Source organism: Argopecten irradians, chromosome 9, assembly GCF_041381155.1.
Source record: "Argopecten irradians isolate NY chromosome 9, Ai_NY, whole genome shotgun sequence".
NCBI lineage: Eukaryota > Metazoa > Mollusca > Bivalvia > Pectinida > Pectinidae > Argopecten > Argopecten irradians.
In genome coordinates, this window is record NC_091142.1 from 30,867,385 (window position 1) to 30,885,096 (window position 17,712).

At 35.1% G+C, this 17,712-nt stretch overlaps 1 protein-coding gene across 4 annotated transcripts in view; it reads right to left on the minus strand.

Annotated features, from left to right (window-relative positions):
• Positions 1 to 12,407, minus strand: part of LOC138332055 (autism susceptibility gene 2 protein-like) — a 228,301-nt gene extending 215,894 nt beyond the window's left edge. For 3 of the 4 annotated variants that reach the window (XM_069280000.1, XM_069279999.1, XM_069279998.1), the window contains exon 1: positions 11,987 to 12,407. In XM_069280000.1, coding sequence (XP_069136101.1) covers positions 11,987 to 12,202 — 216 coding nt within the window. In that variant the 5' untranslated portion in view covers positions 12,203 to 12,407. The remainder of the gene's footprint in view (positions 1 to 11,986) is intronic. The other variant, XM_069279997.1, reaches the window with a different exon arrangement.
• Positions 12,408 to 17,712: the final 5,305 nt, after the last annotated feature.

Genomic DNA, 17,712 nt, shown 5'->3' on the forward strand with positions numbered 1-17,712 from the left:
ACTCCCACTAGTATTCTGTCTGTTCACTGGCGAGTCATTTTTTTGTAACCGTCCAATAAAGAGCTATTACCCCCATGAACACTAAAGGTAGAGCTTTTTACCATATAAACCTGCATTAATCTTTAAACGCGGCTCAGATGAGACGGCTAGATTTCTTTTTTCTAAGCGTATCCACAACAAATAGACCTTCATAATTATATAAATAACATTATGAACAGCTTCAATTATTCAATTAGGTGCCTACTTTAACATAACTTGCTTTGCATGGTTACGTAAAAAAATTATATTTCTTTCAAGCCAAATGTTTTTCCTTCGATCACCTACATTTTACAGACTGAAGCCCCAATGTTTCTTGGTGACGTATTTCAACTGACCAATGTTTCTTGGTGACGTATTTCAACTGACCAATGTTTCTTGGTGACGTATGTCAACTGACCAATGTTTCTCGGTGACATATGTCAAATGACCAATGTATCTCTGTGACATATGTCAACTGACCAATGTTTCTTGATGAGGTATGTCCACTGACCAATGTTTCTTGCTGACTTATATGTCAACTGACCAATGTTTCTCTGTGATGTATGTCAACTGTTCAATGTTTCTTGGTGACGTATTTCAACTGACCAATGTTTCTCAGTGACATATATCAATTGACCAATGTTTCTCAGTGACATATATCAATTGACCAATGTTTCTTGGTGACTTATGTCAACTGACCAATCATTCTCGGTGACGTATTTCAACTGACCAATGTTTCTCAGTGACATATATCAATTGACCAATGTTTCTTGGTGACTTATGTCAACTGACCAATGTTTCTCGGTGACATATGTCAACTGACCACTGTTTCTTGGTGATGTATGTCAACTGACCAATGTTTCTCGGTGATGTATGTCAACTGACCAATGTTTCTCTGTGACGTATGTCAACTGACCAATGTTTCTCAGTGACGTATGTCAACTGTCCAATGTTTCTTGGTGACATATGTCAAATGACCAATGTTTCTTGGTGACGTATGTCAACTGACCAATGTTTCTCGTTGACGCATGTCAACTGACCAATGTTTCATCCAATGTTTCATGGTGATGTATGTCAACTGACCAATGTTTCATCCAATGTTTCATGGTGATGTATGTCCACTGATCAATGTTTCTTGGTGACGTATGTCAACTGACTAATGTTTCTCGGTGACGTATGTCAACTGACCAATGTTTCTCTGTGACGTATGTCAACTGACCAATGTTTCTCAGTGACGTATGTCAACTGTCCAATGTTCCTTGGTGACATATGTCAACTGACCAATGTTCCTTGGTGATGTATGTCAACTGACCAATGTTTCTTGGTGACGTATGTCAACTGACCAATGTTTCTCTGTGATGTATGTCAACTGACCAATGTTCCTTGGTGACGTGATTTAAATGTCAACTGTCCGAGACAATGACTGTAAGGCCAATATCTCTACTGATATTCAAGGTGTTTTGTTTGGAATCATGTTATTATCCCTCTACTGTCAATTACTGCTATGCCAGCAAGGTTCTGGAGATGGAAGAAAGCCAGAGGATCCACAGAAAAACTACTGACCTGTGTGTATGTATATATTAATAGAACGATACATCTGCCACACGCGGATTTTAAATAAGAAAATTCAACTTTAGTTAGCTGAGCAATAAACTAAAGATAGAAGGACGACATAATGACTGAATTGTAGTAGCTGATAGCTATCTCAACCAACATCAGAAATCTTTCACTTAACTGTAATGTAGAAGTATATATATACAGTAAAATAGTTATAACGAACTTCTGGGGATCAATAAAATTACCTCATTATAAGCATAGCTTGTTGTGACGTAGCGCGCGGTATTGGTGACGTCGTCTCAAAATACACATATCCTTTACTAAAAGCGTTGTGATTTTCTTTTCTTTTCAAATAACTGCATCGTATTATATATCACTGAAAACGGTTTTTAACGTACTTTGATTTTATTGGCAATAAAGGCGGAAAAGCGAATTATAAAAACATTTTTAATCACGTTTAGTTTCTCCAAAACACCAAGATAACGGCATGTAACGCGTAACATTTACCGGAGTGGTCGTTTCTAAAAATGATCTAAAATCGCACTAAAACATACGCAAAAATAAATAAACATGATTCAAAGATGCGGTATGATATGTCAAATGACATTTATGATCTTTCAATGGTGTTAGATAATTACGATGTGGTAAAACCGTCATTATTCGCCTTTGCCAAAATGTAACGCTTAACCCAGAGAAAATGATGTTCAATTTCATAGTAATATTGAGAGAAAACTGTAAGTAATTTCAAGTATTTGAAATAATATATACTATATGTGTTTTTATTGAATTTATCACACATATGATATAGCTCAGCTATAATGACGCTTTCACTTAAAACAGAGAAAATTAAAAATTCCGTAATTTGTCCACCAAGTGATTTTCTATTACTTTTTGCAAATATAGCGATTTTAGGGACATTTAGCAGCATATTAGGAAATATTGAATATAGATATAAAATCATATTCGCAATGTGTCCCAACTGAAAATTGTATAACACTTTTTATTTTGTTTGTGCGATCAATAATAAAAAATAATTAGTATTTTAAAAATTCCGTAAATTGTCCACTTATAAAACGACGTAAGACCAAACGTCACGACGACGCGCGTTACGTAACGTCAGTTTGAAACATGTCAAATTGCATCTAGGTCTAGCTAAAATCGGATTGCATAAAAACAATTACTTAACATTTGAAGACTCAATTCTACTATTAGATTTGTAGAAAAAAATATGCGTTGTCATACAGGTACATGTTTCTTCTAAACACAATCATTTCACTTGTAAAGAAATCTAGAATATATACAAAATTGCAAAGCGCGTGATGCATGCTGGAAAATGTCCTTGTGACTGCATTTCTGGTGCGACCTAACGGTGTAGTTTGCCAGTGAACATTTATTCAATTTAACGTAAAAATTATTTTTGATTATCCGAATGAAAGTGGCCTTGAAAGATGAAGATAAACCTGAGAGTCTGGAGTTGAAAACTAGAAATGTGTTAAACTCTAGAGAAAGATTGCGAACAAAAAAGAGTATATTTTAGCGTCCAATGCATAACACAGGGATCTGAGATATAGTAACAGTTATTACATACATATATTTAGACACACCAGAGTGTCCACACTCCCTTTTTAGATGTGTAGGAGTATAGATAAACATCAGGAAATTTCTTTCTCTTCGTGGTGTATTAAACGAGTACAGTGTACATGTAGAATACGAATTTTACCGATTTTTATCTAGATCCATAAAACGTCTAAAATCATATATGGGCACTCTGTTAGGTCCAAATTGATATACACTGTACACTGTACTAATTCTCAGACCCCTGTGATTCATAACTTGAGGCACGCCATTTAAAAAGCGTGATTAGAAATCGATCTGCAATAAAATTGAAAGAAAATTTATCAATATCGCTCATAAGTGCTTTAATATTTATAGTCAAATCCGCGACGACGACGCGATGATATTACAGGTATGTCCCCGATCGGTACACCTTAACCACTCGGTCATTGCGGCTGCGTAAGTTCCAGTAAGCCTCAATAAAAAATAGTGAACATAGTCATGAGGAAATTGAAATTCACTCCTACATGTATATGCATAGCCTAGCCTGTACATGTTCGTTATATATAATAGTGTATCATTCTTTTTATTATTGGCACATGTTTATTTTGGATAACGGTAATACATGAATTATAATGATTACACATCAGAAAAAACACCGTCAAAACGACGTCATTTATGTGTTACGCAATATGTCACCAACATCGCGCGTAGCTTGTTATAGATATTACAGACAGCTCATAGGATCCTTGATGGGGAACCAAAATTACTATGTTGTAAGCATGTTTGTTATAAGCATGTTTTACTGTAGCTGGCAGCTACCTAACCAAGCAATAAATGATAGATCTGTCACATTTTATTAGGGCTGTATTGCTGAATGCTATCAACCACACTGACTAATACTAAACCCAGACTATACATATATATACTGCATCCACTGTGATCTGGTTTGAGAAACACAGAAGCTGTTTATGATGATTGCTAGCTGATGATCACTGATTGAGCTGTTTAGGCCTCCCAAACCCGGTAATAATCTGAATATTAACTAATGAAAATTTACTGCCAATAATCTGTTGATGTTGGCGGTGTGAAGATGAATGTGAGAGTCTATAGCTATAGGGGGGCCAAGGTATGATGGATCAGATCCTCTATAGATCAAACTGGACAGGTCCATACAGTCACAGTCTACATGTATACACTTTATCATTTGTTATTACAGGGATCAAGTGAAGCCTGTAAATATATACCATTTTACAATTTATTGTTAGTTACATGATTCTGGTCCTGTTCGCTGTTTCTGTCATTATTGTTTAGCTATAGTACAGCAGTTTGGTAAAATGATGTCCTTCGAATTCACATGTGTCATATATATATTATTAGTCTCAACAAAAAAGTATGTTACAATCACCAGAAGGCAAGTGTACTTGAACTATATATGTCATCTTGTGATACAACATCCCATAATATACAAAAGTTTACATCTATATATATGGACATGCCAGCAGGTATAGATGGTGTAGGAAAAAAACGAGAATTAACTAAGAAAAAAACCATCCACCATCAGTCAATATACCAGCTGACAACTGCCCACCATGAGATCCAAACTTGAGATCCAAAGGGCTTGTGGTAATATAATGACTGTTGAACTGTTGAACGATGATTTGTCACTGCTGCTCCAGTGTCTTTATGGCTGCCCCTGTCTACGGCTCCTCTGGCTTTTACCAATTTACAAATCCTGGCTCATCCTTACAGATAATTCATTAGGATATAAAATAAAAGTAAGCCAAAAATCTTTCTTTTAAATGTAATGTGAATGCAGCTGAATAAATGATTTTAAATTGTATGTCTTGGATCCACTTTTACACCGAATCACAAATCTCAGTAAAATCAATTTAATCTAAGGATAAGAATGTCTGCGAGTACTTCACAATAACCTAATCAATTCTCACCGGAAAACTTACTGACACATTGTTGTTGTGTTGCGGGTGAAATTGCCGAAAATTCCATTTAGAAACTGTACATTAAACAAAAATGATAAACCTTCATTTAACTTCCACTGGCTTCTACCAAAAGGCATTATCTACGAGATTTAATGTGTAGCAGTGATCTGAAAGTGAAATAATGCGATAGCTTGGGAGGATGTTCAGGTCGTCAAGATGGGATTTTTATTGTTTGTTTTGGCGTAGATTTTGATATGTACAGCTGTTAAGATCCAGGTAAAGTTTACAGCGAGTTCAGGTTTGTTTGAAGACATCAATATTCACAGTGTATATGTGATGTAAGGTGAAACTTTAAAACTATTTCAACATTCTAACATTTCTATAGCGGATGATAATAACACTATCAATGTTTGTGTGACCTAACAGTTTTTATCACACGTGCTAGCCAACAAAGTTAAGTAATCAAGTGAAGCCATCGAGATGTTAAATGGTAGGTGTCTAAGCCACTCTCAGAAGTGAAGTATTCTTACAGGTGTAACAACAGGTAACGATTACCTGTAATTATAGGTGAGAGTGTAATCAAATTAAATCAAAATTGTTTATTAATTGAAATTGACAGATACAGATAAACTACCTGTAGACATTGAGCTAGCTGTACACATCAAATCCATGAAATGACTCTTAAATATAGAAATATCACAGTTGTAATGTATAACCAATAATAGTTACATGCTATATGTATTCAATCCATATTTTGTATATGATTGTTACCAATCAAAGACACTTATCCTTGTGAATATAACCTTATAATTACTATATACTACCATAAATAATCCAGGTACACAATTCATCAGTATTTTGTATATAGGGCTTATTATAAATTGTCAAAATCAAAATCAAGTGTACTGGACAATGATTAAGGGCCTCCAGACCAAGTGGTGTCAGTAACAATACATTTGAGTTCCAGAATTAATTACCACTCGATATATTATCCCTTTGCATGAATTAACAATACAATTGAAAATTAAGTATGACCTGAATTCAAACAACCAGCTATTTGAACTTAATATGGTAGAAAACTTACTAACTAACTAACGTAATCTTAACTTACTACGGTAGAAAAAAACTTACTAGCGTAGAAAACTTACTACGGAAGAAATGTTTGAAGTATATTAAATTTATTTTACTACCCAGTTTTAAAATTTTGAATCTTTGACAGGTAAATTTAAGGGAATAAAATAATTGAATTGTATACCCTTGACCCAGGTACACAGGCCTAGCCCCGGCCCTACCACTCCCTTCCTCCCACTCCACACCGCTCCCCTAATAAGCTATACCCCATCCTATACAAAAAATCACTACCAGCTAGTATGTAGTACTATAGGCAGACATTGGGCCAATGACTCATCCTGACTTTAAATGTCACAGGCCATTAAATTAGCTGGTCTTGTGTGGCAACACAGTAACTCAGCTGTAAAGCTACATACATTTCTATGTTAGGCTAAAATGTGAACCCCCCCTCCCAAGGTCTCTCAATCTAAATATATGTTTTTGTGTCATGGTATACCAAAGTTACCCACCCCAACCCCCACTGAATATATGTAAAGCACATGCATTACAAGCTCTTTATGACATCATAATAAATGTGACTTCACCTAACATGATGAGCGCAAAATTTCATTTTTAACTACATCTGTAAAAAGTAGAATCTCGGCCACCGACATCCATCTTAATATCCTGAGCCACCCCAGTCCATCTATGTAATACAGTTTTGGTGTTTCCAGTGAAATCCACAATATAGCTAATTTGGTCAGATAAAATTACCACATGCACTCCATCTCTGGGTTTAAAGTTCAAATCTAATGTTGCCAGGTAATGACTGCTGGTCGGTGGTTTTTCTCCGGGTACTACAACACCTTATTAAAATGACCATGATTGTACGTAGGACTTCACACGAATCAAATCTGGCTACAAAGAAATATAGCTATATGGGGACATAACATGTACACTCTACCCCTGGGCAATGATTTCTCTAAGGGGACGTAACACTCCACCCCTGTGCATTGATTTCTAACAGGATTTTGAAGTGTCAAAAGGCAACATCTATGTGATATAATCCAATATTGACAAGGCCTACATATACACTGCTAGTAAACATCACTCTTTCTCAGCTTTAATATCTCTACCTTACAACAACCCTCAGTCATTGCCATCTTTCTCCAAGTGTAAACAAATCTTCACATAGCTCCCATATATACATGTTATTAGGACTGGCATGTCAATGCTGCAAAGATAGACTTCAAATGACTTCCTGTCAAGTGGAGTTATCTTTCCTTAACACAACTTCCTGTTATATCCTACTTTAATCATTGTTTAGACAGCTTAATCTAGTTTTATCAGTATTAATGGTAATTCAAACATTTAAAGTCTACTTGCCACAAGCATTAAACTTATTTTTATAATACCCAATAATAGATGCAAGAGCATGTGGCAAAGAGTTTTTAACACTTCACGATTATCTCTCTCTAACACTGGCTTCATATGTCAAGATACCATCTGGCAATCGTGTAAATGATGTAAACAATATTCAAGAATTTTTAATTTGTTCTTAAAGCCCCAAAAATACATCAAAACATGTAATATTCTACAAAATGTAATCTGCAAATATTGTGTATGAAATTGGTTATACTATATCTACACATACATGGTATCACAATACTATAACGTGATCACGAGTCAAACTAATATGGATAGATTTAAAGAGTCGATCATAGCCCAATATGGATTGTAAGACATATGATCAGGAGTCGATCAATATCGTGATCCAATATGGATTATTAGACACAATCATCAGTCAGCCCGATAAGATTCCTGTGATATGATCACGATTGTAAATCGACCTGATATGTGGATTGTAAGACAAATAATTGAGAGCCAACATAATCTAAGTGAAGATAATTTTTGATTGTAAAACATGATCGAGAGTGAACTTAGATATTCTTCACTGGAAATCTCCTTATTTCTTCATCGGGGGGGGGGGGGGGGGGGGGGGGGATTTAAATCTGTAGATTAATCACACACCATATAGCTGTAGAGTTATGGTGACAGATAAAACTGACATGTTATCTGTGTACCTTCTGTCTACCATCCACAACACCTGTACTTTACCTTTCCTCTGTACATGTAGTAGTGGAAACAAGTTGAATACTTTCAATGAAGTATATAGCATATATCAACAGATTTCCTCTGTACAGTGAGTTGAATACTTTCAAAGAAGTATATAGCATATATCAACAGATTTCCTCTGTACAGTGAGTTGAATACTTTCAAAGAAGTATATAGCATATATCAACAGATTTCCTCTGTACATCAACAGATTTCCTCTGTACAGTGAGTTGAATGAAGTACATATCATCAATAAGGTGTGACTTACACAGTTTATTCTTAAGCAAAAACATTAATTATTTTCCTCCTCCTCTTTTTAGTTGATAACCATGCATTTAATGACAGTTCACATTTCTCCCTAGAATTTTTAAACCACTCACATGTGAAATATGCACATATTAATGTGAATATGCAAATCAGAATATTCAATTTGTGTTTTACGTACAGGTATCAGGTTACAGTAGGAAATCAATAGTAACAGTCAGACATTATCAATAGGATGGAGTGTTTGTTAGTTTGCACACCTATAGATACGGTCGGATATAATAGCAATAGTTTTATCAACGGTTAATTACTCAAAACATATCAGTTACAAGGATACATATCTGCATGTACGATTCAGCAAATAATATACCAATTCTAAACAATAATTGATGTGTCTGTCTGTAGTGGCTGGCAACAATATTTCAAATTTTCAAGAATTTTGTCTGAAATAAAAGATATTGGCAATCAAATATGAATTTTTTTGAATTTTGACTAAACTCAAATTTAAAGATAATTACATTTATAATTAGGTCCAGGGTTTAACTAGATCACTTATTTCAGGATGATTTTTACACATGAACTGGGGTCATGATCAGTTACACTGAGAATTTTTCATGGACTTGTTTCAAATAACATACTTATTATATATTCAACCCAATAGGCACCTTCATATCCCTATCAAATTTCCTTACCGATTTCTTTTGCAAATTGACTTTGTAGGATAATTTCATGAAAGGCTAGTAAGTCCTAGTTTCTATTAAGCGCTCACTGATTTGCTTCAATGTTTTAAGCGCCCTAGGCACTTATATTGGGTCAAATACGGTATTATAATTATTAGTTTTAATACATTAATAATTAACTGATCAACGTTTACCAATGACATGATTGATTTGAGGTGTTAAATACGACAATGGATGATATGATAACAAATTTACCTTGTTTAGACCCGTATTTATACGTAACAAGATCATTCTAAATCTTGTATTACATGAATAGGACGTCAATAAGCTCTGGAGACATGGAGGTTCAATGGGCAGTAAATGGTATACGTAGCTATATAGGGGAGTGGTTAAGATGTTCAGACATATTACCCCAAGCCCTTCACCTCAGGGTCACAAGTTTGAATCCCATATGGGGCAGTTGCCAGGTATACTGACCATTGATCGGTGCAGGTTTTTCTCCAGGTACTGACTTTTCCTCCACCAACAAATCTGGCGCATCCTTATAAATGATCCTGACTGTTAACATACCGTATTTGACTATATAGACATCCCTATGCCTGGAAGTGCCACTCCTCCTTTTTGAGGCCTCAATTTCACTTACTGATACCGCAGTTAATTATAAATGCAGAGTGAAAATATAAGTACAATGTGTTGATTTGTCTGCAAATTGATTGTGACTTCAGTACTTTGTGCAAGAAAATTTCATGAAAGACTGGGTCAAATTTGGTTCTACCAAGCGGCCTCTTATTTTTTTCAATTTCTTAAACGCTCTGGATGCTTTTTAGGTTGAATGTGGTAATTAATACATAATCAACTAGAAGTCAGTAACTATGTGAATCCTAAACAATTCATTACTGCTAATGAAGGACTCAAACACTATCGCAGGTGTAGGATTGGTATGGATTACTGTAAACAATTCACTTATTTAATATTAATTACCGTATTCATTATCGTGTTCACTTCAAATTATGGAAAGTATATACTTGTAACTTAAATTCTTATAAAGGTAAAAGTGTATAGAATTTGCTGGGGGTTTTTTCACATTATTTTTTAGCATTAATCAGTGATGTAAAACGAATCAAATTCCAAGTAGTACATATGTATATATACTGACTATACACCAACATACTATGTAGTGTAGTGTGCGACTCTTTGTGCACTGTCACAATACACCACAGGCTGTCTATAAAAAGTTTCTTTTGTCTTTAAAACTTTAAAGACACAGCTAAACCTATTTACAACAGACATTCGTGTATTACAAAAAACAAATAAAAAAAATGTCCTAAATAAATAAACTGTCTATTAACATTTGTATGTACATGTTTATCTGAACCAGTACTTTTAAAAATGAGATGTATATCATTATATATATGTATTTCATTGATTTTTATACACATCACAAATTGTAAAATAATACACAAGCATACAGATTAATCCCCTGTGAACGTTAGAACACTTGGAAGTCATCAAATAGCTGCATTATCTCTTTGGATTTCATGGTTTGTCAAATTTATAAAGAGTTCCCATGCACACGTACAGTTTACAAGATTTCCCAGGTGTTTCATCCCTGAGATAACATGGACCTAAATTATATATTAACAAATGTCACTATACTGACTGCATCAGGTAAACTCCAAATACATTAAGATATACTTAAACATTAAAATGTCAGAACTACAGAAAAGAAATGGTCATTGTGAAATGTACTATGGCATATATGAGAAGAAAAACAATATGCATAATAAACACAAATATTTAATAATTCATGACCTGAAAAAAATCTCAGTCTAAGGAATGAATCTAATTTCTTTAAAATCTTTAGTCTCACTTTTAAAGAGAGCAGACCAGCAACTGCTCGAAGCCTGAAAAGAAAGCATTAAAAGCAAACTTAACTTTACCATGCAAGTAAATAAATAAGATAAATATCTTTTTGGTGTAATACATAAACGATGAGTCAGCTTATTTGGCATGCTGTTGATGTAGTGTTCAATATGAAAATCAATCTGGAAATATCACATGGTAGCTGGAAATGGGATACAAATCATACCATGTAATACAATGTAATATATTTTAACAACTAATTAAGTGCAAAGTCAACAATGTTTAACATTGTTAAGTAACAATTAAATCCCAGCAGTACTCAATCCGATACACTGTTTACCATACATTGTTTTATTATGTTGATTGGGCAGAGTCAATTAACACTTATTGTTCATTATTGCTAATTGAATGATAAAAATGTACTTAAATGACAAAAAACTGATGACAATATTGCCATTTTATTGTTAATCTAATTGGGATAGGAATCTGTGCTATTGAAATCAAAAGTAAACAACAATGACATTTTTCAAGTTTGACTCATATGTGTCAAAGTTTGGGTTGAATGTGGACGGTATTATATACTGGTCATTACGAGGAACTCCCCACGTGCACAGTTTCCTGTAAGGTGCCCCCGCCATCCAACACCCGCGCTCACTTCTCCAACCCAGCCAGTGTCAACACCGGGGCCCGGGTTCACCATTGCCTAACCTATTTCGTCAGTGGTATTTCGAAAAAAAAGTTAGCATGCATCGTAACGGTATATTTACACTCATAACAAACAGACAATGCCGCATAATACAGGGTATCAATCAATTGTTTCTCATTCTAACGGAAATATGTGAATACATGTGGATCCCCCCAATCAATTTAGGGTAGCGAGACCCCCGCATATATTGGATGCTGTCTTGATTACAGACTGTTAATCTGGCCCGGTAGTTTACATACCTCAAGATCCTCAAAGGTTTTGAAACTTATAATAGCAAATCCATCTATTATATCTTCCTCACATATTGTGTTGTGCTTCTTTCGTCTCGGCTTCGAGCGTTTGTCTTTGCTCGGCCGAGACGGGGAATCGTCCATTTCATCTGCACTAGCGGCAGCCTTCTTCTCACGGCGTTTCGTGAATCGCTGGTGTTTCTTGGTCTCAACTGTGGTCTCCATCGAGAGATCTCCACAATTCAACAGGACCCAATACACAAATATTAAACCCGCATTGCACACATAAGATATTAAACACTAACTAGATATAATCCTGACAAATAATGAAGGCTTCGGAAGGTAAGAATCCACGGAAACCTCGGAGCTCGATATGTACACAGGCCGCCGTATTTGAAATGGCGGAGCAAACAATATGGCCGAAGCACTCAATTGATATGGGCATATGTTCATCCGCGTATAACACAAAACTAGTACGCTGCTATAAGCCTTGTTCGCGCTGGATAGAAAGTGGAATATTTTGGTAACTTCGACGGTATTTGATTATATAAATACAATGACTATTTGGTAACCATGTTGAAGTTGTTACGACCGCCTTGTATACATGTAGACCGTATACCGACACAAGCAGACAGTTTAAATCACCTCTAGCTATAAACTAATGAAGTTGTCGGAACATGAAATAAATCTATTAATGAAATAATTACATTTTTATGACATTTAAAAAAAAATTATAAAATACACTACACATTTTTAAGTGTATTGTAATATGTCAAGTTATTACTTTTGATATTTGACAATCTTTTATTCATTTATTAGAATGTATTTTAATGTAATATTTAGATCTTATCAATTTTCTTCACAAGTGAAAGCGATTGTACCTGGAGTAATTTTATAGTTATTAAAGCTGTAATGTACAAGTATATTAAAGCTGTAATGTGCAAGTAATACGATTACAAATGAACAATTTTTATGGAAAAAATATTTTATAACATTGATTGATAAATATTTTGATTGATTCTCATTGATTTTCTCCAGTCTTCTTTGAAATAAAAACAAGTCTTTTACAAACATTTAAAAAGAGATTAATAACAGATGGCAAAATGTTGATTGTGCTCATGAATTTGATGTTTTCTTTCTCTATTCAGGTGTTAGTATTTCTACGCTCTCTCTCGGCTCTCTCTTCCGGGCTCTTTCTCTACCCTCTCTCCCCACTCTCTGTCTCTCTCCCTATCTCTCTCTCTTTCTCTCTCTCTCCCTCTCTCTCTCTCTCCCCCTCTCTATCCCTCTCCCTCTATCTCTGTATTATTATGATTTAAATTGATTTAGTCACATATACTTACTTGGAATTGCAGAGATACACCAATTTGGATGATTAATTGTCATTACAAGATGTTCCATCACTGAAAATCAATTTATTATAATATGCTATATTCGATCTTTGTGAATTGATTAGGGTAAACTAATTAGCATTTTGGAAGAACAACATGTCATTCATTTATCCACAAGCTCCAAACATGATAATAAAGTCAAATATCTATATTTTTATGCTATATCTAATTATAATTAATTACATAATTTATATCATTATTTATGATTATCTTTAATCAATGATATTCATTTTTTTTTTTTTTTTACTTGGTAACAATAGTGACATCAGCAATATAAATACACACACCATATCAAACAAATAAGGAATAATCACATTAAACTATTCTACAATGGTGATACAAAACTATGTCAAATGCCATCAAACAACTTTCTGTGCTCATTATAATTCATAGGATGAAGGATGAAAAAAATAATTTTCTATTCTTTCATACAAATTCATTATTGTTATCAAAGGGATGTTTTTTTTCCATTAATATGATGTATAATCTGTAGATTTTATTTGTTAGATATAAAGAAAATCATCAAAATTATAAAGTCAATTTCCATGAACCATATGTATAAGAGGACTATGTGTCTTGGAATGTGAGAAAATCAGAGAACCATCTCTCCAATAATCTAATATTAGCCTGTAATCTCTCTCATCATCTAACAATACCCTGTCATCTCTCTCATCATCTAACAATACCCTGTCATCTCTCTCATCATCTAACAATACCCTGTCATCTCTCTCATCATCTAACAATACCCTTTCATCTCTCTCATCATCTAACAATACCCTGTCATTTCTCTCATCATCTAACAATACCCTGTCATCTCTCTCATCATCTGATAATACCCTTTCATCCCTCTCATCATCTAACAATACCCTGTCATCTCTCTCATCATCTAACAATACCCTGTCATCTCTCTCATCATCTAATAATACCCTGTCATCTCTCTCATCATCTAACAATACCCTGTCATCTCTCTCATCATCTAACAATACCCTGTCATCTATCTCATCATCTAACAATACCCTGTCATCCCTCTCATCATCTAACAATACCCTGTCGTCTATCTCATCATCTAACAATACCCTGTCATCCCTCTCATCATCTAACAATACCCTGTCATCCCTCTCATCATCTGATAATACCCTTTCATCCCTCTCATCATCTAACAATACCCTGTCATTTCTCTCATCATCTAACAATACCCTGTCATCTCTCTCATCATCTAACAATACCCTGTCATCTCTCTCATCATCTAACAATACCCTGTCATCTCTCTCATCATCTAACAATACCCTGTCATCTCTCTCATCATCTAACAATACCCTGTCATCTCTCTCATCATCTAACAATACCCTGTCACTCTCTCCATCATCTACCGATACCCTGTCATCTCTCTCATCACTACCGATACCCTGTCATCTTTATCATCATTATCTAATAATACCTTGTCATCTCTCTCATCATCTAACAATACCCTGTCATCTCTCTCATCATCTAACAATACCCTGTCATCTCTCTCATCATCTAACAATACCCTGTCATCACTCTCATCATATAATAATACCCTGTCATCTCTCTCATCATCTAATAATACCCTGTCATCTCTCTCATCATCTACCGATACCCTGTCATCTCTCTCATCATCTAACAATACCCTGTCATCTCTCTCATCATCTAACAATACCCTTTCATCTCTCTCATCATCTAACAATACCCTGTCATCTCTCTCATCATCTAACAATACCCTGTCATCTTTATCATCATTATCTAATAATACCTTGTCATCTCTCTCATCATCTAACAATACCCTGTCATCTCTCTCATCATCTAACAATACCCTGTCATCTCTCTCATCATCTAACAATACCCTGTCATCTCTCTCATCATCTAACAATACCCTTTCATCTCTCTCATCATCTAACAATACCCTGTCATCTCTCTCATCATCTAACAATACCCTGTCATCTCTCTCATCATCTAACAATACCCTGTCATCTCTCTCATCATCTAACAATACCCTGTCATCTCTCTCATCATCTAACAATACCCTGTCATCTCTCTCATCATCTAACAATACCCTGTCATCTCTCTCATCATCTAACAATACCCTGTCATCTCTCTCATCATCTAACAATACCCTGTCATCTCTCTCATCATCTAACAATACCCTGTCATCTCTCTCATCATCTTACAATACCCTGTCATCTCTCTCATCATCTAACAATACCCTGTCATCTCTCTCATCATCTAACAATACCCTGTCATCTCTCTCTCATCATCTAACAACACCCTGTCATCTCTCTCATCATCTAACAATACCCTGTCATCTCTCTCATCGTCTAACAATACCCTGTCATCTCTCTCATCATCTAATAATATCATGTCATCTCTCTCATCATCTAACAATACCTTGTCATCCCTCTCATCATCTAACAATACCATGTCATCTTAATCATCATCTATCAATACCCTGTCATATCTCTCATCATATAATACTTGCCTGTCGTCTCTCTCATTATCTAACAATACCCTATCATCTCTCTCATCATCTAACAATACCCTGTCATTTCTCTCATTATCTAACAATACACTGTCATATCTCTCATCATGTAACAATACCCTGTCATCTCTCTCATCATCTAACAATACCCTGTCATCTCTCTCATCATCTAACAATACCCTGTCATCTCTCTCATCATCTAACAATACCCTGTCATCTCTCTCATCATCTAACAATACCCTGTCATATCTCTCATCATCTAACAATACCCTGTCATCTCTCTCATCATCTAATAATACCCTGTTACCTATTTCATAATCTTATAATACCATGTAATCTCTCTCATCATCTAACAATACCCTGTCATCTCTCTCATCATGTAACAATACCCTGTCATCTATCTCGTCATCTCATAATAACATGTAATCTCTCTCATCATCTAACAATACCCTGCTATTTCTCTCATCATGTAACAATACCCTGTCATCTCTCTCATCATCTAACAATACCCTGTCATCTCTCTCGTCATCTAACAATACCCTGTCATCTATCTCGTCATCTCATAATACCCTGTTACCTATTTCATAATCTTATAATACCATGTAATCTCTCTCATCATCTAACAATACCCTGTCATCTCTCTCATCATCTAACAATACCCTGTCATCTCTCTCATCATCTAACAATACCCTGTCATCTCTCTCATCATCTAACAATACCCTGTCATCTCTCTCATCATCTAACAATACCCTGTCATCTCTCTCATCATCTAACAATACCCTGTCATCTCTCTCATCATCTAACAATACCCTGTCATCTCTCTCATCATCTAACAATACTCTGTCATCTCTCTCATCATCTAACAATACCCTGTCATCTCTCTCATCATGTAACAATACCCTGTCATCTCTCTCATCATCTAACAATACCCTGTCATCTCTCTCATCATCTAACAATACCCTGTCATCTCTCTCATCATGTAACAATACCCTGTCATCTCTCTCATCATCTAACAATACCCTGTCATCTCTCTCATCATCTAACAATACCCTGTCATCTCTCTCATCATCTAACAATACCCTGTCATCTCTCTCATCATCTAACAATACCCTGTCATCTCTCTCATCATGTAACAATACCCTGTCATCTCTCTCATCATCCAAAAATACCCTGTCATCTCTCTCATCATGTAACAATACCCTGTCATTTCATCATCTAACAATACCCTGTCATCTCTCTCATCATGTAACAATACCCTGTCATCTCTCTCATCATCTAACAATACCCTGTCATCTCTCTCATCATCTAACAATACCCTGTCATCTCTCTCATCATCTAACAATACCCTGTCATCCCTCTCATCATCTAACAATACCCTGTCATCTCTCTCATCATCTAACAATACCCAGTCATCATCTAACAATACATTATAATCTATCTCATCATCTAATAATACCATGTCATCTTAATCATCATCTAACAATACCATGTCATCTTAATCATCATCTATCAATACCCTGTCATATCTCTCATCATATAATACTTGCCTGTCGTCTCTCTCATTATCTAACAATACCCTATCATCTCTCTCATCATCTAACAATACCCTGTCATTTCTCTCATTATCTAACAATACACTGTCATATCTCTGATCATATAACAATACCCTGTCATCTATCTCGTCATCTCATAATAGCCTGTTACCTATTTCATAATCTTATAATACCCTGTCATCTCTCTCATCATCTAATAATACCCTGTTACCTATTTCATAATCTTATAATACCATGTAATCTCTCTCATCATCTAACAATACCCTGTCATTTTTCTCATCATGTAACAATACCCTG